This window comes from Mustelus asterias, chromosome 17, assembly GCF_964213995.1.
Source record: "Mustelus asterias chromosome 17, sMusAst1.hap1.1, whole genome shotgun sequence".
In the NCBI taxonomy this organism is placed as follows: domain Eukaryota; kingdom Metazoa; phylum Chordata; class Chondrichthyes; order Carcharhiniformes; family Triakidae; genus Mustelus; species Mustelus asterias.
The window spans coordinates 91,663,835-91,676,356 of record NC_135817.1 but is presented as its reverse complement, the minus strand read 5'-3'; the positions used below and the strand labels follow the sequence as shown (position 1 = coordinate 91,676,356).

The following is a 12,522-nucleotide window of genomic DNA, read 5'->3' as shown; positions in this document are numbered from 1 at the left end:
TTTAGAGGAGTATACGGGATGTAGGAAGGAGCTTAAGAAGGAAATTTGGAGAGCGAGAAGGGGTCATGAGAAGGCCTTGGCGGGTAAGATTAAGGAGAATCCCAAGGCTTTCTACAAATATGTCAAGAGTAAAAGGATGAGATGTGAAGGCATAGGACCCTTAAAAGGTGAAGGGGGAAAAGTTTGTGCGAAACCGTTAGAAATGGCGGAGCTGCTTAATGAATACTTTACCTCGGTATTCACGGTGGAAAGGGATCTGGGTGGTTGTACTGCTGGTTTGCGGTGGACAGAAAGGATCGAGCATGTGGACATAAAGAAAGAGGATGTGTTGGAACTATTGAATGGCATCAAGGTTGGTAAGTCGCCGGGACCGGATGGGATGTACCCCAGGTTACTGTGGGAGGCGAGGGAGGAGATTGTGGAGCCTTTGGCGATGATCTTTGCATCGTCGATGGAGACGGGAGAGGTTCCGGAGGATTGGAGGATTGCGGATGTGGTCCCTATATTCAAGAAAGGGAACAGGGACAGCCCGGGAAATTACCGACCGGTGAGTCTAACCTCAGTGGTTGGTAAGTTGATGGAGAGGATCCTGAGAGACAGGATTTATGATCATCTAGAGAAGTTTAGTATGATCAAAAGTAGTCAGCACGGCTTTGTCAAGGGCAGGTCGTGCCTTACGAGCCTGGTTGAGTTCTTTGAAAATGTGACCAAACACATTGACGAAGGAAGAGCGGTGGATGTGGTCTATATGGACTTCAGCAAGGCGTTCGATAAGGTCCCCCATGCAAGACTTCTTGAGAAAGTGAGAGGGCATGGGATCCAAGGGGCTGTTGCCTTGTGGATCCAGAACTGGCTTGCCTGCAGAAGGCAGAGAGTGGCTGTGGAGGGGTCTTTCTCTGCATGGAGGTCAGTGACCAGTGGAGTGCCCCAGGGATCTGTTCTGGGACCCTTGCTGTTTGTCATTTTCATAAATGACCTGGATGAGGAAGTGGAGGGATGGGTTGGTAAGTTTGCTGACGACACCAAGGTAGGTGGTGTTGTGGATAGTTTGGAGGGATGTCAGAAGTTGCAGCGAGACATAGATAGAATGCAAGACTGGGCGGAGAAGTGGCAGATGGACTTCAACCCGGATAAGTGTGTGGTGATCCATTTTGGCAGATCCAATAGGATGAAGCAGCAGTATAATATGAAGGGTACCATTCTTAGCAGTGTAGAGGATCAGAAGGACCTTGGGGTCCGGGTCCATAGGACTCTTAAATCGGCCTCGCAGGTGGAGGATGCGGTCAAGAAGGTGTACGGCGTACTGGTCTTCATTAATCGAGGGATTGAGTTTAGGAGTCGGGAGATAATGCTGCAGCTTTATAGGACCCTGGTTAGACCCCACTTGGAGTACTGCGCGCAGTTCTGGTCACCTCATTACAGGAAGGATGTTGAAGCCATTGAAAGGGTGCAGAGGAGATTTACAAGGATGTTGCCTGGATTGGGGGGCATGCCTTATGAGGATAGGTTGAGGGAGCTTGGTCTCTTCTCCCTGGAGAGACGAAGGATGAGAGGTGACCTGATAGAGGTTTACAAGATGTTGAGAGGTCTGGATAGGGTAGACTCTCAGAGGCTATTTCCAAGGGCTGAAATGGTTGCTACGAGAGGACACAGGTTTAAGGTGCTGGGGGGGAGGTACAGGGGGGATGTCAGGGGTAAGTTTTTCACTCAGAGGGTGGTGGGTGAGTGGAATCGGCTGACGTCGGTGGTGGTGGAGGCAAACTCGTTGGGGTCTTTTAAGAGACTTCTGGATGAGTACATGGGATTTAATGGGATTGAGGGCTATAGATAGGCCTAGAGGTGGGGATGTGATCGGCGCAACTTGTGGGCCGAAGGGCCTGTTTGTGCTGTGGCTTTCTATGTTCTATGTTCTATGTACGAGGTAAGTTTTTTACACAGAGGGTAGTGGGTGCCTGGAACTCACTGCCGGGGGAGGTAGTGGAAGCAGATACGATAGTGACTTTTAAGGGGCGTCTTGACAAATACATGAATAAGATGGGAATAGAAGGATATGGTCCCCGGAAGGGTAGGGAGTTTTAGTTCAGTCGGACAGTATGGTCGGTGCAGGCTTGGAGGGCCAAAGGGCTGTAATTTTCTTTGTTTTTTGTTCTAATGCCTGGCACTGTCCCTGATCACCATACCTTGCAACAGGGAAATTTCCCTCACCTCACCCTTACCTCTCACAGCATAACTCTCATTGAAACTTTACCCTCACAATGTACTCACCCTTACCCATAACTCACACTCACATCAGACTGCAAACTCAACTCACTCTCGCGTCACAGTCATGTTAGCCTTCGTCCTAAACCTCGCGTTCATTACTACATGGATGCAGCGATCCATGGAGGCAGCTTACCACCACCTTCTCAGCGGCAATTAGGGACAGGCAATCCTCTGTTGGAAAGAATTCTAAAGATTCACAACTTCTTTGAATGAAGACATTTTGTCCTAAATGATCATCCTCTTATCCTAAGACTGCACCAGTGTTGTAGATTCTCCAGCTAGGTGGCTACCTTGTCAAGCCCCTCAGAATTTCTTTTCTTATTCATATGTGGACATGGGCATCGCTGGCTGGCCACATTTATTGCCCATCCCTAGTTGCCCCTGACCTGAGTGGCTTGCTAGGTGATTTCAGAGGGACAGTTGAGAGTCAACCACATTGCTGTGAATCTGGAGTCATATGTAGACCAGACCAGGTAAGGATGGCAGATTAAATCTTGTAGATTTAAATTGAATCACCTCTCATTCCTCTAAACTCCAGAGAACTTGGCTAAAATAGGACAACCCTCTCAATGCTGGAACCAATCTAGTGAGCCTTCACTGTATGGGAGATACAGGACGGATATCAGAGGTAGGTTCTTTACGCAGAGAGTGGTTGGGGTGTGGAATGGACTGCCTGCAGTGATAGTGGAGTCAGACACTTTAGAAACATTTAAGCGGTTATTGGATAGGCACATGGAGCACACCAGGATGATAGGGAGTGGGATAGCTTGATCTTGGTTTCAGATAAAGCTCGGCACAACATCGTGGGCCGAAGGGCCTGTTCTGTGCTGTACTGTTCTATGTTCTATGTTCTATGGTCTTGATTGAAGTATTTCTTTTCTTAAATATGGAGACCAAAACTGGACACAGTATTCTAGGTATGGTATCAAATCTCTGTGCAATTGCAGCAAAAATTGTTCATTCTTATAATCCAATCCCCTTTTAATAAAGGGCAACATGGTATTTACCTTCCTAGTAGGGTATTGCAGGGATTGGTGCTAGGACCCCAGCTATTCACTCTCGGAACATAGGAATTAGGAGTAGAAGTAGGCAAATTCAGTCCTTTGAGCTTGCTTCGCCATATCCCCATATCCCTTTTTATTAGAAATATATCTATCTCCTCCTTGAAACCATTCAACAATTTAGACTCCACTGCACTATGGGGCAGCGAGTTCCACAAATTCACTACCATCTGCGAGAAGTAGTTTTTAGGTGTCCAGATCACCAACAACCTGTCCTGGTACCCCCCCCATGCTGACACGATAGTTAAGAAAACCCACCAACGCCTCTACTTTCTCAGAAGACTAAGGAAATTTGGCATGTCCGCTATGACTCTCGCCACCTTTTACAGAGGCACCATTGAAAGCATTCTTTCTGGTTGTATCGCAGCTTGGTATGGCTCCTGGTCTGCCCAAGACTGCAAGGAACTACAAAAGGTCGTGAATGTAGCCCAGTCCATCACGCAAACCAGCCTCCCATCCATTGACTCTGTCTACACTTCCTGTTGCATCGGCAAAGCAGCCAGCATAATTAAGGACCTCACGCACCCCGGACATTCTCTCTTCCACCTTCTTCCTTCTGGAAAAAGATACCAAAGTCTGAGTTCACGCACCAACCGACTCAATAACAGCTTCGTCCCTGCTGCTGTCAGACTTTTGAATGGCCTTACCTTTCATTAAGTTGATCTTACTCTACACCCCAGCTATGACAGTAACACTATATTCTGCACTCTCTCGTTTCCTTCTCTATGGGCGGTATGTTTAGTCTGTATAGCGCGCAAGAGACAATACTTTTCACTGTATGTTAATACATGTGACAATAATAAATCAAATCAAATCAAATTCCTCCTCATCTCAGTTTTAAATCTACCGCCTCTCAGCCTATACCTGTGACCTCTTGTTCAAGATTGCCCCATAAGAGGAAACATTTGGTCTGCATTTACTTTATCAATCCCTTTTAAAATTTTATATATCTTGATCAGACCCTCTCTCATCCTTCTAAACTCCAGCGGGTATAAACCCAAACTGTTTAAATTCTCCTCGTACATCCACCTTTTCATCCCGGAACCAATCTGGTGAACCTCCTCGGAACTGCCTCCAATGCCACAACATCCTTCCTCAAATAAGGAGACCAAAACTGGACATAATACTCCAGATGTGTCTCACCAACACCCTATACAATTAGAACATAGAACAGTACAGCACAGAACAGGCCCTTCGGCCCACGATCTTGTGCCGAGGCGGGTAAGTGGAACTGATTCGCTTCAGATCAGCCATGATCTTGTTGAATGGCGGGGCAGGCTCGAAGGGCCAGATGGCCTACTCCTGCTCCTATTTCTTATGTTCTTATGTTCTTATCTGAAACCAAGATCAAGCTATCCCACTCCCTATCATCCTGGTGTGCTCCATGTGCCTATCCAATAACCGCTTCAATGTTCCTAAAGTGTCTGACTCCACTATCACTGCAGGCAGTCCATTCCACACCCCGACCACTCTCTGCGTAAAGAACCTACCTCTGATATCCTTCCTATATCTCCCACCATGAACCCTATAGTTATGCCCCCTTGTAATAGCTCCATCCACCCGAGGAAATAGTCTTTGAACGTTCACTCTATCTATCCCCTTCATCATTTTATAAACCTCTATTAAGTCTCCCCTCAGCCTCCTCCGCTCCAGAGAGAACAGCCCTAGCTCCCGCAACCTTTCCTCATAAGACCTACCCTCCAAACCAGGCAGCATCCTGGTAAATCTCCTCTGCACTCTTTCCAGCGCTTCCACATCCTTCTTATAGTGAGGTGACCAGAACTGCACACAATATTCCAAATGTGGTCTCACCAAGGTCCTGTACAGTTGCAGCATAACCCCACGGCTCTTAAACTCCAACCCCCTGTTAATAAAAGCTAACACACTATAGGCCTTCTTCACAGCTCTATCCACTTGAGTGGCAACCTTTAGAGATCTGTGGATATGGACCCCAAGATCTCTCTGTTCCTCCACAGTCTTCAGAACCCTACCTTTGACCCTGTAATCCACATTTAATCAATCGAGGAATTGAGTTTAGGAGTCCGGGGATAATGATGCAGCTATATAAGACCCCACTTGGAGTACTGTGCTCAGTTCTGGTCGCCTCATTACAGGAAGGATGTGGAAAAGATTGAAAGGGTGCAGAGGAGATTTACAAGGATGTTGCCTGGATTGAGTGGCATGCCTTATGAGGATAGGCTGAGGGAGCTTGGTCTTTTCTCCTTGGAGAGACGTAGGATGAGAGGAGACCTAATAGAGGTATATAAGATGTTGAGAGGCATAGATCGGGTGGACTCTCAGAGGCTTTTTCCCAGGGTGGAAATGACTGCTACGAGAGGACACAGGTTTAAGGTGCTGGGGGGTAAGTATAAGAACATAAGAACATAAGAAATAGGAGCAGGAGTAGGCCATCTGGCCCTTCGAGCCTGCCCCACCATTCAACAAGATCATGGCTGATCTGAAGCGAATCAGTTCCACTTACCCGCCTGCTCCCCATAAGCCCTAATTCCCTTATCGATCAGAAAACTAGCTACCCGTGATTTAAACATATTCAACGAGGAAGCCTCCACCACTTCAATGGGCAGAGAATTCCAGAGATTCACTACCCTCTGAGAGAAGAAGTTCCCCCTCAACTCTGTTCTGAACCGGCCCCCCCTTATTTTGTGGCTGTGCCCTCTAGTTCTGGTTTCCCTTCTAAGTGGAAAGAATCTCTCCACCTCTACCCTATCCAGCCCCTTCATTATCTTATATGTCTCTATAAGATCACCCCTCATCCTTCTAAACTCCAACGAGTACAGACCCAATCTGTTTAATCTCTCCTCATAAGCTACACCCCTCATCTCCGGTATCAGGGGAAATGTTAGGGGGAAGTTTTTCACACAGAGGGTGGTGGGCGAGTGGAATCGGCTGCTGTCAGTGGTGCTGGAGGCAAACTCAAGAGGGTCTTTTAAGAGACTCCTGGATGAGTACATGGGACTTAATAGGATGGAGGGTTATAGGTAGGCCTAAAAGGTAGGGATATGTTTGGCACAACTTGTGGGGCCGAAGGGCCTGTTTTTGTGCTGTAGTTTTCTATGTTTCTGTGTTACCCTGAGGACTGTGGTAATCTAAAAGGCGTGATAATAAACTATATTAAAGAAACATTTTTTCTTGATATCAAGACAAGTGATAGACTCTAAAGCAAGCATTAACACGTTACAGATCTCACAAACCATTGATTCTGTCCACTTCCCGCTGTCTCAGCAAACCAGCCAGCATAATCAAGGACCCCAAGCACCCCAGACATTCTCTCTTCCACCCTCTTCTGTCGGGAAAAAGATACAAAAGTCTGAGGTCTCGTACCAACCGACTCAAGAACAGCTTCTTCCCTGCTGCCATCAGACTTTTGGATGGACCTATCTCGTATTAAGTTGACTTTCTCTACACCCTAGCTATGGCTGTAACAGTACACTCTGCACTTTCTCCCTTCCTTCTCTATGAACGGTATGCTTTGTCTGTATAGCGCGCAAGAAACAATACTTTTCCCTGTATGCTAATACATGTGACAATAACAAATCAAATTCAATCAAACCTGCAGTTTACTGCCTTTACTCTCATATCCTATCTCGTAACTCTCGAACAGCCCTAACCCTAACAGTCTTAACTTGACTAAAATTTAGACAGACTCTGCTAAATAAGCCAAAGCATTAGCTTTCGATGGATAGTGTGCCCTGCATAGCTAATCTCTCTGTTCAATGTTGTGCCTTTCAATGTTAGATGACCAAAGCAATGACTTAATCTGTTTCTCTAATAGCTTTTAATTTTCCCTTGCAGCTGGTAATATTCTGCTGGTGGCTCACTCTTCAACCCTGGATTGCTGCACACGTCCTTTGCTGGGCTTGCCTCCGAAGGACTCCAAGGAATTTGTACAAATGGTTAGAAAGGTAAGAATTTCAAATTGAGATATTGGGAGGGGCAAATGGACTGGTGGGACGACTGCCGTAGCTCTCGTTAACACTGGGTGATCTGGAAAAGACATTCTGATGTTCAATGAAATCTAAATCACCAGAAGTGGATTGATGGGGAGGGGGAAAGGTATGGGTGATGGTGCAGGGGAGGCTGAAGTGGAGGGAGGTGGGGAGAGGGGACAGAGGGGGCAAGGGAAAGAGGGAAGATGGAGGGGAATGGGAGGCAGAGTGGAGAGGAGGGAGGGGAGGAAGAGCTGGAGGGATAGTGGATGTGGAGGGGGTAGCAGAGGTGCAGAGGCAGAGAGGCAGATGATTTTATGATTCTATGAGGCAGATGAGTGGAGGGGGTAAGGGAGACAGGAGGAAGGGATTGGGGTGGAGAAGGGGGGAGCTGGAGGTAGTAAGGGAAACCAGGGTGACCTGCTGTGTCACTCCAGCTTCTCTTGTGCAATTAAACCTCCTCTGGACCCTCTCCAAGGCCAGCACATCCTTCCTTTGATACGGAGCCCAAAATTATTCGCAATATTCAAAATGTGATTACACCAGAGCCTTACACAGAATACACAGAACAAGAACAAAGAACAAAGAACATCCCTGCTTTTGCATTCTAGTCCTGTCGAAATGAATGGTAACATTGCATTTGCCTTCCTAACTACCAAGTCAACCTGCAAGTTAACTTTAAGAAAATCCTGAACTAAGACTCCCAAGTCCCTTTGCGCTTCCAATTTCTGAATTCTCTCCCCATTCAGAAAATAGTTTATGCCTCTCTCCTTCCTACCAAAGTGCATAACCTCACACTTTTCCACATTGTATTCCATCTGCCACTTCTTTGCCCACTCTCCTAACCTGTCCAAGTCCTTCTGCAGCCCCCTGCCTCCTCAATACTACCTGTCCCTCTACATATCTTTATATCAGCTGCAAACATAGCCACAATGCTCTCAGTTCATTCATCTAGATCATTGACCCCCTCTTTCGTAATTTACCTTAGCTGTTTTTATTACTTTTTTAGTATTTTTTTTTGGGCGGCACGGTAGCACAGTGGTTAGCACTGCTGCTTCACAGCTCCAGGAACCTGGGTTCGATTCGCGGCTCAGGTCACTGTCTGTGTGGAGTTTGCACATTCTCCTCGTGTCTGCGTGGGTTTCCTCCGGGTGCTCCGGTTTCCTCCCACAGTCCAAAGATGTGCGGGTTAGGTTGATTAGCCATGCTAAATTGCCCCTTAGTGTCCTGGGATGCGTAGATTAGAGGGATTAGTGGGTAAAATATGTAGGGATATGGGGGTAGGGCCTGGGTGGGATTGTGGTCAGTGCAGACTCGATGGGCCGAATGGCCTCTTTCTGTACTGTAGGGTTTCTATGATTTCTTTTCTATGATAGTATCCCTTTGTTTATGTTTAAAAGTTTCCCAATCTTCCAGCCTGCCACTGGCCTTTACAATATGGTATTGTTGTAGGGAAATATCCCTTACCAGTGCAGAATAGAAGTTGAGTCGCAAATCAAGGTTCAAAGCGTGTCTTTATTGTACAATTTACTAGGATTCTAGGGAGACCCCCGTAGCCAGCTCAGAAACAGTGGCTTGGCCACGTTGATCTCAATTAAATCACATCAGCTCTGGATCTTTATAGGGATCCAAAATTCGCGCGGGAACATTTGATTATGCCTTTTTTTACACAATGTATAAAGTGGTCTGTCAGTTTCAAAAGTCCCTAGGAAGTTTCATGGATTAGCATTTGTATGGTGTGTGTTCGTGTTAATGGGATTACTTGGTCCTGCCCCGGTGTCTAAATGCGTTTTCCATTACCATCTCTATGTGTCCTCTTATTTAAATTGATCCTATTGTTCCGTGTCTGTGTTTCCTGCTTGTGAGATTGAGTGTTAATGTCATCCTGTCCTGTTGGGTGTCTGGGGTATTTCATTCTTAACCTTTTATCCTTATCTCTTAGTTTATCAGATTTTTATGTCTGCCTTGGCCAGTTTAAAAATGCAGCTACGTGCTGTTGCTAGGCAGATTAGGGATCTTCCGTAGTTTCTGAAATTCGTGAGTCTCTCAGCTGTGCAGGGGGAGACCCGATCGAATATCCATCCGGGGGTGCCCCTCTGCATTGTTGGCCCGTTATGAGTGGTGCCAATTAGTCCAATAAAAATATGTTTGATGATACAAATATGGTTTTCTGGAAAATTTCCTCCTTCAGTATACCTTAGTTTTTTGTCTTTATATTGTCCTTGACCACACCTGGAGTATTGTGTGCCGTTTTGGTGTCCTTATCTGAGGAAGGATGTCCTTGCTATAAAGGGAGTACAGTGAAGGTTTACCAGGCTGATTCCTGGGATGGCAGGTCTGTCATATGAGGAGAGACAAAGTCAGTTAGCATTATATTCACTGGAATTTAGAAGAGTGAGAGGGGATCTCATAGAAACAAGGCTGAGTCAGAAAGCATGTTCCCAATGGTGGGGGAGTCCAGGACTAGGGGCCATAGTTTGAAGGTAAGTGGTAAACCTTTCAGAACTGAGGTGAGGAGAAATTTCTTCACCCAGAGGTTGGTGAATGTGTGGAATTCACTCCCACAGAAAGTAGTTGAGGCCAAAACGTTGTCTGATTTCAAGAAGAAATTAGATATAGCTCTTGGGTCTAAAGGGATCAAGGGGGAACGGGGGATCAGGATATGGAATTCAATGATCAGCCATGATCAAAATGAAAGGTGGAGCAGGATCGAAGGACATGTTTAGCCATGGATGATTTTTCCCCCCTTACCATCTTTCTTCCTCACTGGGATATATTTTAGTTGTGAGGAGTTGAGGATCTCCTTAAACAGCTGCCACTGGTCATCCACTGTCCGACCTTTCAGCCTTCCTGCCCACTCTGCTCAGGCCAAGTCTGTCCTCAAGCCGATGTAATTTCCTTTGTTTAATTCCAGAATGCTCGCATGGGGCTCCACTTTCTCACCCTCAAACTGAATTTTGAATTCTATCATACTATGGTCATTCCTCCCTAGAGGGTCCTTAACTATGAGGTCATCAATTAATCTCTCCTCATTACACAATACCAAATCCAGAGTAGCCTGCTCCCTGGTTGGTGCCACAACATACTGTTCCAAGAAACAATCTCTCATGCATTCAATGAACTCTGTCTCCAGGCTACCCTTGCCAATTTGATCCTTTCAATCTATGTGCATGTTAAAATCACCCATGATTATTGCTGTACCTTGCGAGCCCCCAATATTTCCTGGTTTATACTGTGCCGCACTGTGGAACTACTGCTTGGGCATAGATGACTCCTACCAAGTACTGGGGAGAATGTGCAGACTCCACACAGACAGTGCCCCAAGGCTGGAATCCACTGTGAGGCAGCAGTGCTAATCACTGTGCTGCCCTAACCCTAATGTTTGAACCAAGGCTGTAATGATGTCAGAAGCTGAGTGAGTCTTACAGAACCCAAACTGAGCATCAGTGAGCAGGTTATTACTCAGTAAATAATGCTTAATAGCACTGTTGAGACTCCTTCCATCATTTTACTGATAATCAAGAGTAAGCTGATGAGATGGTAATTGTCCAGGTTGGATTTAAACATAGAAACATAGAAACTAGAAGCAGGAGGAGGCCATTCAGCCCTTCGATCCTGCTCCACCTTTCATTTTGATCATGGCTGATCATTGAATTCCATATCCTGATCCCCCGTTCCCCCCAATATCCCTTTAGACCCAAGAGCTATATCTAATTTCTTCTTGAAATCAGACAACGTTTTGGCCTCAACTACATTCTGTGGGAGTGAATTCCACACATTCACCACCCTCTGGGTGAAGAAATTTCTCCTCACCTCAGTTCTGAAAGGTTTACCACTTACCTTCAAATTATGGCCCCTAGTCCTGGACTCCCCCGCCATTGGGAACACTCGTTCTGAATCAATCTATTTCTATGAGATCCCCTCTCATTTTTCTAAACTCCAGTGAATATAATGCTAACTGACTTTGTCTCTCCTCATATGACAGACCTGTCATCCCAGGAATCAGCCTGGTAAACCTTCACTGTACTCCCTCTATAGCAAGGACATCCTTCCTCAGATAAGGACACCAAAACTGCACACAATACTCCAGGTGTGGCCTTACCAATGCCCTATACAATTGCAGCAACACATCCCTATCCCTATACTCAAATCCTCTCGCTATGAAGGCCAACATACCATTTGCCTTCTTTACTACCTGCTGTATCTGCGTGCTTACTTTCTTACTTGATGCATGGGGAATCCAAGGCCTCGTTGAGTATCCACCTCTCTCAATTTAAACCCATTCAAGTAATAATCTGTCTTCCTATTATTGCTACCAAAGTGGATAACCTCACATTTATCCACATTATACTGCATCTGCCATGCACATGTCCACAAACTCAGCCTGTCCAAATCACGCTGAAGCATCTCTGCATCCTCCTCACAGTTCACCCTCCCACTCAACTTTGTATCATCTGCAAATTTGGAGATAATACATTCAGTTCCCTCTTCCAAATCATTAATTTATAATTTGAACAGTTGGGGTCCTGGCACAGATCCCTGCGGAACCCCACCAGTCACTGACTGCCAATCAGAAAAAGACTCATTTTGCCAACTCCTTGCTTCTTATTTGTCCTTTTTCTTGTGTACATGACATCCCTGGGCAATTTTCTACATTGCTGAATAGTGATAATGTCACTGGATGAATAATCCAGAGATCCAGGCCCATGTTCTCGGGACATTACTTCAAATCCCAACATGATATCTCGTGGAATTTAAATTCAATGACCGTGATTTAGTGGCCTCACTAGCTATTGGTGCAAATCCCATAATGGTTGCTAAGCATCAAGAGAGGCTAAAGACAGATTTGTGCCAGCGGCCTTTCAGAATGCAATCTTCCCACCCCTTGTTCAATGATGCCCAGGAAGGGCATGAGCCTGATTAGCATAGAACCACAGAAAATTACAGCTCAGAAACAGGCCTTTTGGCCCTTCTTGTCTGTGCCGAACCATTTTTTGCCTCGTCCCACTGACCTGCACTTGGACCATATCCCTCCACACCCCTCTCATCCATGAACCCGTCCAAGTTTTTCTTAAATGTTAAAAGTGACCCCGCATTTACCACTTTATCCGGCAGCTCATTCCACACTCCCACCACTCTCTGCGTGAAGAAGCCTCCCCTAATATTCCCTTTAAACTTTTCTCCTTTCACCCTTAACCCATGTCCTCTGGTTTTTTTCTCTCCTCGCCTCAGTGGAAAAAGCCTGCTTGCAT

The 12,522-nt window shown here is 46.0% G+C and overlaps 1 protein-coding gene across 1 annotated transcript in view; it reads left to right on the top strand.

Moving 5' to 3' along the window:
- The window catches only part of LOC144506217 (ubiquitin-associated and SH3 domain-containing protein A-like), a 218,525-nt gene that overhangs the window by 186,987 nt on the left and 19,016 nt on the right, over nucleotides 1-12,522 (top strand). Inside the window, exon 13 of the mRNA XM_078232078.1 lies at nucleotides 7,137-7,246. Within this exon, the coding sequence (XP_078088204.1) occupies nucleotides 7,137-7,246 (110 nt within the window). The remainder of the gene's footprint in view (nucleotides 1-7,136; nucleotides 7,247-12,522) is intronic.